Raw genomic sequence first — 9146 nt, forward strand, 5'->3', positions numbered from 1 at the left:
TAAATGCCACTGTACCAAATCACCTGCTACGCCTCTTTCATTGCAGTTACCTGACTTCCTACCAGTGCTGTTCCCCAAAACAGAAAACAACAACGAAGAGCTCCCTGAGCAAGCCCAGCCAATACTTTTCCTGCAAGCTCCCCTCAACAGTGTTCACATTCCATGACTCATACAGCAGTGTTCATGTTACCACATGTGTTTTTTTTCTTAATGGTTACATTTATTCACTTTCTTCTCCATCCAAGCCAGAACAAAGTCCTGCCCCTGCATAATATGAGTCATAAGTCTCAAATCTTCTCCCTCTGTGTCTGAGAGAGGAGGTATAACTTTTATCTCCTTCTCTACTGCACACAAATCTAATGAGAGGAAAATCATCACCCATTGATAAAAGAGTAGCAACAATCAGAAATAAGAAATAATCATTTTCTCCGCATTCCCAGCTATGAAATAACCTTTTAGTGGACTTCCAACACAGAAACATTCAGTCTACAGCAAGTATTATCACAGTCTCAGCATGTCAGAGTCAAACTGTACCCAGGCCACTGTATCCCTGCCTGAATACACATCACAGTCTGCCTAGGAGTGCCACTTTTGAATACACAATCTCATGAAAGATCTAAGAACATTTTTAAAGTCATCAAGTTTAGAGGAAGCTTAAAAAAAAAAAAAAAAAAAGAATAAACTACTCTCTCCTTCTTTTCCATATATCGAAAGTCATCTTTTCAAAAGCACATAACTGAAAACAGGAGATGCATGGTGTGCCTGAATAAAGTAAGCATTTCAAGTTATTGGTTTAGCTTTGCTGAGATGTAGCACTAGGTCTCTAAGGAAGTGGATTGATTAAGATCACATTTCATTGTGAAAATTTAGGACTTTAAAATGTTTGCTGTCATCTAGTTCTAGGTTATCTCTGGATAATTAATTTCATGATATTTCTGTCATCTTATTTCCTCAAATGTAGCCTCTTTTTCTAGCTTTCTTCTTAGCATTTTTCCATGTCCTTTACTCCCACTTAGTGCTCATTCCTGGGCCCTTGATCACTGCATGTTTGTTACATGGTCGAGTTTGCTGCTTCCTGGAAGACCATCTCCTGCCTGTAATGCCTCTGAGAATAAAGTCTTTCCAAAGCCATTAATATTCAGAAGGAGCCACATAGTAGTACTCAAAATGTATTCATTCAATGAATGAATGAATTCTCCTAACCACATTACTCATCAAATTGTCTAAAGTGGTTTTTTCCTTTTAATCTTGTATATAGTCCCATAGGAGATAAGAAAGTTGACTCACAGAAGGTAGAAATATATTACCTAAGCAAATCTAGAACCTAAAAATAGGGTGCATTCTAATAATAGATTGTAGCAGATGGTTCACCAATAATAACCAACTCTCGCTCTTCTCACCTTCACATAATAAGAAATGACACACAAACTGTCTTTAAAATGCTTATCATCAATAAGGGGAAAATGAATCAAAGAAAAAGAGACAATTAGTGCTTTCAAGAGACACTTCACATGTCAGTTCTAGCTACTTAGAGGGCTGAGATTGTGGAAACTGGCAAAAAAAATTTTTTTAATCTTAACCACTTAAATGGTTAGCAGTGCAAAAGTATATTTAAAACAGCCAGATTTAAAGTCATTGCAGATTTAGGGTATTTGTGATCAAGATCTTACCATGTATCCACTGTTGGTGTTATACAGGTTGGTGTACTTTTTATCTGCTGTTTCTTTTATTCAGTGATTGATTGATTGATTTTTAGCAGTTTAAAACAATAGACATTAATTATCTTGAAGTTTCTATAGCTCAGGAATCTGGATACAGATTAGCTGGGTGCCTCTGGCTCAGGGTCTTTCTCAAGGCCATCATTAAGGTGTTGGCTAGGGCTGCCCAAGCAAGGAATTCTAATTTTAATAGAGAACGCAATAGCCAGGAAATTAATCAATGCATTTAAAAAAAAAAAATTAGAGTGTTTTGTTTTGTTTTGTTTTTGCCAGGATCTCACTACGTTTCTCAGGCTGGACTTGAAGTCCTAGGCCAAAGGGATCCTTCCCCCGGCCTCAGCCTCTCTAGTACCTGAGACTATTGTCCTGCCCCACCAGGCGTAGCTTAATTAGTGCAGTTTGTTTGTTTGTTTGTTTGTTGAGACAGAATTTTTGCCCAGGCTGGAGTGCTTGTTGCCCAGGCTGGAGTGCAATGGCGAGATCTCGACTCACTGCAGCCTTTGCCTCCCAGGTTCAAGTGAGTCTCCTGCCTCAGCCTCCCCAGCAACTGGGATTACAGGTGCCCACCACCATGCTCAGCTAATTTTTTGTATTTTTAGTAGAGACAGGGTTTCGCCATGTAAGCCAGGCTGGTCTCAAACTCCAGAACTCAGGTGATCCGCCTGCCTTGGCCTCCCAAAGTTTTGGGATTACAGGCATGAGCCACCGAGCCCAGCAATTAGTGCAGTTGTAAAAGCCACAACAAGGCCAGGTGCAGTGGCTTATGCCTGTAATCCCAGCACTTTGAGAGGCAGAGGCGGGCAGATCACCTGAGGTCAGGAGTTCGAGACCAGCCTGGCCAACATGGTGAAACCCTATCTCTACTAAAAATACAAAAAAAAAAAAAAAAAAAATTAGCTAGGCATGATGGCGCATGCCTGTAATCCCAACTACTCAGGAGGCTGAGGCAAGAGAATCTCTTGAACCTGGGAGGTAGAAGTTGTAGTGAGCGAAGATTATGCCACTGCATTCTAGCCTAAGTGACAGAGTGAGACTCTGTCTCAAAAACAAATAAATAAATAAATAAATAAATAAAATAAATAATAAAAATCCATGACATATAGACAAAAGTTAATAATATTTCTAAATAAGCAATATTATCTCATTTGTAAAAGTGAAGAGTATTAAGAATATTTTAAACAAGTTCTCAGTACACTGTTCATTCCAAAACAGTAATGCCCAAGGGAAGAGTAGAGGTACAGATTCTCTGAAATAATTGGGCTCCAAAGTCATTTCAACTCGACTCCAGAATGCAGCGTTATCAAATGAACTTAACCCCTCCTCCTCTCAAACCCACCACAGCATTGCCCTAACTCAGAGGTTGAAGATAAAACAGTTAACCTATCCAACTAGCCCCTATAGCTCCTGCCCTCACTCTGGCCATTCCCACCTCTTCAGTGTCATCACACTCCCTGCTCCCTTCTCCCTCGGTGGCCCCTCGAAACCAACCTACGTCTTCCCACCTACAACCTTTGCACATACAGTTCCCTCTGTCTTGGCTGTTCTCCCCACTTCACTGCCTATTCTATCTATTTGACTCATAATGATCCCTTGGACCTTGTCTCAAAAGTCTTCCTCAGAGCTGTGCTTAGGTTTCCCACAGCCCCTTATACACGGTATTTTTCCTTTAGGGCACTTAAAGCCTGTATAAAAGAAGGCTTTCCACAGAGTCAGCCTTTTGCCCTTCCATCCCTTCTGCTGTGTGATGTACATAGCATTCAAGGCACCATCTTAGAAGCATAGATGGAGCAGTGTCCTCACCTGACACCAAAACTGCTGGGCCCTTGATCTTGAACTTCCACCCTGCAGAACTGGGAAATAAGTCTCTATTATCTATAAATTTCCCAGTCTAGGGTATTTTGTAATAACAGCACAAACAGACTAAGACACTCTCCTTCTGTTATTCATTTCCTCCAAGACCTAACCCTTTTGACTTTTGCTGTTTCCGTGAAGCCAGAGCTGGGAGAAAGAACATTGGAGGTAACTTCTCACTGAAGTCCACCTACCAACTTAAATTTCATAATTTAAATTATTGAGGTAATTTAAATCAAATTATTTAGTTTTTACTCTGGCTTCTAGGAAAGATGGGAGGCTGACTTTTCATTCCATAAGAAAGTCAGAATGATTCAGTTTTGTATTATCTATTTGTCTGGATTATCTTAGCCATTATTACAGATAATTGTGACCTGATCACACAGAGGCTTTCCATTTTAAGTTTTTGTGAAAATGATCCTTGTCAAAATGGATCACTTCTTATGAAAGCCAAGCTGTATGAAAATCAATAATAGCTAACTGTATTCTACTTGCATTGATACTATGAGTGCTCTATAATTATTTTTTTAAGTTGGTTACCTGTTATTCATTCATCTACTCATTCCTTCAGCAAATACTTACTGATGACCATCTTTGTGCCATGCATTGTCCTAGCATCCAGTATACAAAGATCAATGAGGGTTTCCCCATAGCCTAAGGAGTCCACAGTCTTATAGAACAAATGCATCTTGCTTATACTCAAAAGAAAAAAGAGACATTTTCAGATCAGAAGATAGAAATTATCTTTAAAAATCCTCACTGTGCTTTGAATAGTAAAAGTTATCAAAGTGAACTTTGATGATGCGACACCATCTTATTCTTAGGAGTAAGCAAAAGAGGCACAAAGATGAGCCTGTATTTTCAGAGACACCCACCACTATGCCTATGAAAGTCTGCAATATCTCCCAGGAAGCCTTTTTTTTTTCTTTTTTCCTCTCCTTGAGACAGAGTCTCCCTCTGTCTCCCAGGCGGGAGTGCAGTGGCACAATCTCAGCTCACTGCAATCTCCACCTCCCAGGCTCAAGTCATCCTCCCACATCAGCGCCCCCACTCCCCCTCCCCCTAGTAGCTGGGATTACAGGTGCAAGCCACTACACTCAGCTAATTTTTGTATTTTTTTAGTAGATATGGGGTTTTGCCATGTAGCCTCAAACTCTTGGCCTCAAGTGACCTTACCACCTCAGCCTCCCAAAGTGCTAGGATTACAGGTATGAACTACTGCGCCCAGCCCCCAGGAAGCTTTCTAAGAAATGACTTCTTTCAGGGAAGTTTTACTTGTGGTTATAACTGTGGTCCTATCTGAAGACTAACGAAACACTAACGTGGTTTTTATAAGTTCTCTACTACAAAACCAAATGACCACCCAAAGGTACGCTTAGGGCTTCCCATTTGTTTTGGGGATCCCTAAGACCACCCACATGTCCAGTGATTCACCAGAAGGACTTGTGGGAGTCAACATATATTTATCCACAGAGTATCTATTCATGAGCACATCAGAAGCATGTACATGAATTTCTCCAGATTCTGGAGCATTATCCACCTAAGAGTTCCTTTCTCTACCAGCAAAAACTGCAGTAATGTATGTACAGCTTCTGCCTGGGGAGACGGATTAGAAAGAAATTCAGCATCCAAAGTTTATATTGGGGCTGGTCATGTGGGCACACTTTGCTTGGCAATTAAAAATTCCAGGCTACCAGAATACAGTAGATATTCACTATAAATTGTATTGCTTGTACAGATTAGGCACAGTGAATCTTCCTTATCTGTTAGGAAATGGAGAGAACATTCCAAAGGCCACGTTCTCAGATGCCAGTCAAGGACTAAATTTGCAAGCATGCCCTTCTGAAGAGTAGTAGCCTTGGGCTTGCTATATTATTTCTTCTGTGCACACCGTGTTTTAAATCTTCTGTTAGAATATATGCTGTAGGAAATAGAAAAGTTAACTTTTATTTCTCTTTGTATACATGGCTCAGGAAAATGAGGCTAACCTCAATTTTTAGGTACTGTTATCATGAAAGTTATTTCTAACAATTATCATGTTTAGATAGATATTACCATTACTAATAGTATTATTGCTGCCAATTTTAGTAGTAATTATTAGTAGTGGTGACAATACTATTAATTTTTATAGTTAATATAGTATATATTATTTTACAGAATATTCATATGTTAATGATGTATTCACTGATCTTTAACAAATCTTTGAAAGATTTTAACATGCTGAGATCATGAAAATTTAAAGAGATTCCTTGTTTGGTTCCTTGTCCTCTAATATGTTACATTTTTTAACAGGACAAACTTACTGCAACTTGAAGGAGCCAACCATGGATTTGAGGCGCGTGAAGGAATATTTCTCCTGGCTTTACTATCAATACCAAATCATTAGCTGCTGTGCTGTTTTAGAGCCCTGGGAGCGATCTATGTTTAACACCATCTTACTAACCATTATTGCTATGGTGGTATACACTGCCTATGTCTTTATTCCAATCCACATTCGCCTGGCTTGGGAATTTTTCTCAAAAATATGTGGATATCACAGTACCATTTCTAATTGATCTTGTTCACGTTCAGTGAAATGGCATTGCATATTTATATATTGCTTACAACTTATTGATTTAGGTAACTATTGTGTCTTCCTTCACTATCTGACCTGAAAAGCACTCTCTTCTCTATGCACTCTTATATTCTGCCTTTCTGCCTGGAGTTTGAAATAGATGTCTCTTTAGTTTCTTTCGCACATGCTACATTGTGCATCAGACCATAGATAATACAATGACTTTACCTCACAAATCAAATTCTCTCAACACAAATCTATGAATTTGGTTTATTTAAAATCAGAACAATTTCCTACAAAATTTTTTTTGGAAAATAAGCTCATAACAGACCTACCAGAATCATACTTAAAGTACTCCCTTGACACTTATTCTATACTGAAGGGTAAATTTTTAAAATTCTTTTTAGGCTACGGTCAGAAGTATTCTATCTTTGTTTATGATGTATAAAAAGATATGAATAAATTATATGGAACCCCTAAGTCTTATTCTCTAGTAAACTGATGATACTGGAAATTCTTTTACTTCAAATACAAAAGAATAAGCTGGAGGCAATTATTTCCTTTCATATACAGTTCATGAATTGTTTTAAATGCTTCTTAAAGCCTGGCTTTATAACCGTTTAAAATCAACAATGTTGATTTTAGATAACCAAGTAAGTATTATAATACAAAATAATTTTAAGTGTAGGAAACTAAAGTATAATCAAAGTAAATTCAGATATTGTGATTTGTGGTATTGCCTTGCCTTGCATAATGCTGGGGGGAAAAGAGAAAGGAAATTGTTTTCTTTTTGTGCTTTTATTCAGCGGAGGGGGAAAAAAGCATGTATTGGGCCACAGGAAGAAAAGCTAATAAGTAGGCTGGAAGTAATATTCTACCAGCAGGAACTCAACAGCTCCAGTTAAGTGCTTTGATATAGTGGCTCTTTTGCAGAGCCAAAACAAGATTTATTAAATTTCCTTCAAAGTGTTTATCTTTAAAACAAATATAAGGTTTTAATTATACTGCTGAAGTGAATGTGAATGCCAAAGACTAAGTTTTCCAGTTTTGCTTTCCTCCCAATAAATATTAATGTATGTAATTCTAGAGGGTAAAAATGTAAATAGGTTTGAACAATATTTGCACCCTTGTTTGTGTTATGAAAAAATTTTTTCCAAGGCGAGCTGGAGAGAAAGATGTTTGGCATGCCAAATTAACTTGCATGTTTGTTAAAAAAACAAACACATGTTTTGAAGAGAAACCAGATCTGAACATGTATTTGTTGAGTTTTGCAAAATAAAATTAATTTTGTAGGTAAATATCTACTCCCAGATTTACTTTTTTTTTCATATTGCACTAAATATCTAGATGGTACATTGCATATTTCTCCCCAGCTTATCATTTTTTACTAATCCAATGTGGTAACAGGTCTTAAAGTGGTAACAAAAACCTAACATTTATCAAGGGACTTCTCCATGCTGGACACATTTTCCATGTTGGAGTAGGTGCAAAGATCTCCTACTTACAGGTAAACAGCCTGAAACTGGAAAAGGTTACATTTCTTATTCAAGGTGGATTAGCTACCAGTAGCATAGCAAGGATGCAAATCGAGGTCAGGACCACACCAGGCCCTGCAAATATTTTGTACATGAAAGCCCAGGGGAGGACAAAATGAACAAATGAAAGTTGATGGGATGAGTGTCACCAACGTTTGAAAGTATAACTCCATCAAATAAAAAGAAGAGCATTAGGAGACAGCCAAGGTTGGAGGAATGATAAGCCAAGGTCCCAGCTGTCACTTTTTTTGCTGTACCTAGGATGCTGTGTTCACCCATTTCTATGCTTCCAAGGCCCACGTGCCTATTTTGAAAGATTGCTTTCACTTCTAAATATTTAAAGAGAATTCTTGGTTAAGCATGAACTTGGATGCATTCCCAGTTCATAATGATTCAACACCCTTATATACATGGACCCCTGCTAAGCACTCTTGGAATTCAATCACAAAGATACGGCATTGACCTTCTCAAAAAATCCTCCGTCTAAAAATAAGAGAGTTAAAATAAACATGAATAGACACAGCAAAGCTTAAAAAAAGATTATTGCACAACACCACCCCAGGATGTCACTTCGAAGGTGTTTCTTATGAGTGGTCAAAATAATAATACAGCGTCCAAAAAACATAATCAAAAATAGTTTGGGGGAAAAAAAACCTATCAGCGTGTAGTGGGAAAGAAGAGTAAGCATTACTTTCCCTGTCTGCTAAGTTTATTTCCTAGACATGGCAGAGACATTCTTTACCTTGACCACAGTTTGCCTAGATTATAAACACTTTCCGTGTGTCTTTCCTTTGCTTCCATTACTTAGATATTTCAATGATGTGTACAGAACTTTAAAAACAAGAAAGGCCAAAGGTTCCATGGTCCCAGTGAACTTGCATTTGTCACTCACCAAACGAGAAATTGTAAAATGTTCTTTCCCTGGTATTGGCCAAGTCAACAATTACTTTTATCTGCTTGTGCAACAAAAAACACAAAATGTCAACGTATCAGGCAGTTTAAATATCAAGATAGGACTAACCAATCTTCATTAAGTTGTTTGCGGGAAAAAAAAAAAATCACTCATCCGCATTTTCTGTTTTTTTTCTTCTTCCATCACAAATATATTTAGATCCTCTTACTGGAGTGATCCCCAGTAAGATTTGTCCTTATTTCTGAATCTGCTGATACAGAGCTTAGCAAACTCCCACCCAAGAGAACATTATGTAGCTCCTTCTACCCTGTGACCACACAAAAACAAAGAAGCTCAGTGTTTGTATTGGGCCAACCTCAAGATGGACAGCTCCTGGCTATGGACCAAAAGAGTAACACTCATTCATTCATTCAATAAATTTATTAAAAGTCAACCATGTATTGATGGATAGATAGAAGGATAGAAAAATGAAAACATATGTGATGAAGAACATATAACAATAGAAACTAGATGCTAGGCATACAGGCATTCATTGTAAAATTCTGTTAACATTGTGTTTGAAGTTTTTTACTTAA

General features: G+C 37.9%; 1 protein-coding gene across 1 annotated transcript; it reads left to right on the forward strand.

Moving 5' to 3' along the window:
• The first annotated feature begins 4695 nt into the window (after positions 1–4695).
• SPTSSB (serine palmitoyltransferase small subunit B) lies at positions 4696–7421 on the forward strand. Its single transcript, XM_073023480.1, has 2 exons — positions 4696–4777; positions 5862–7421. Exon 2 carries the CDS (start codon positions 5894–5896, stop codon positions 6122–6124), a length of 231 nt encoding a protein of 76 aa, XP_072879581.1. The 5' UTR covers positions 4696–4777; positions 5862–5893; the 3' UTR covers positions 6125–7421.
• Positions 7422–9146: the final 1725 nt, after the last annotated feature.

Source organism: Chlorocebus sabaeus, chromosome 15 (genome assembly GCF_047675955.1).
Source record: "Chlorocebus sabaeus isolate Y175 chromosome 15, mChlSab1.0.hap1, whole genome shotgun sequence".
Lineage (NCBI taxonomy): Eukaryota > Metazoa > Chordata > Mammalia > Primates > Cercopithecidae > Chlorocebus > Chlorocebus sabaeus.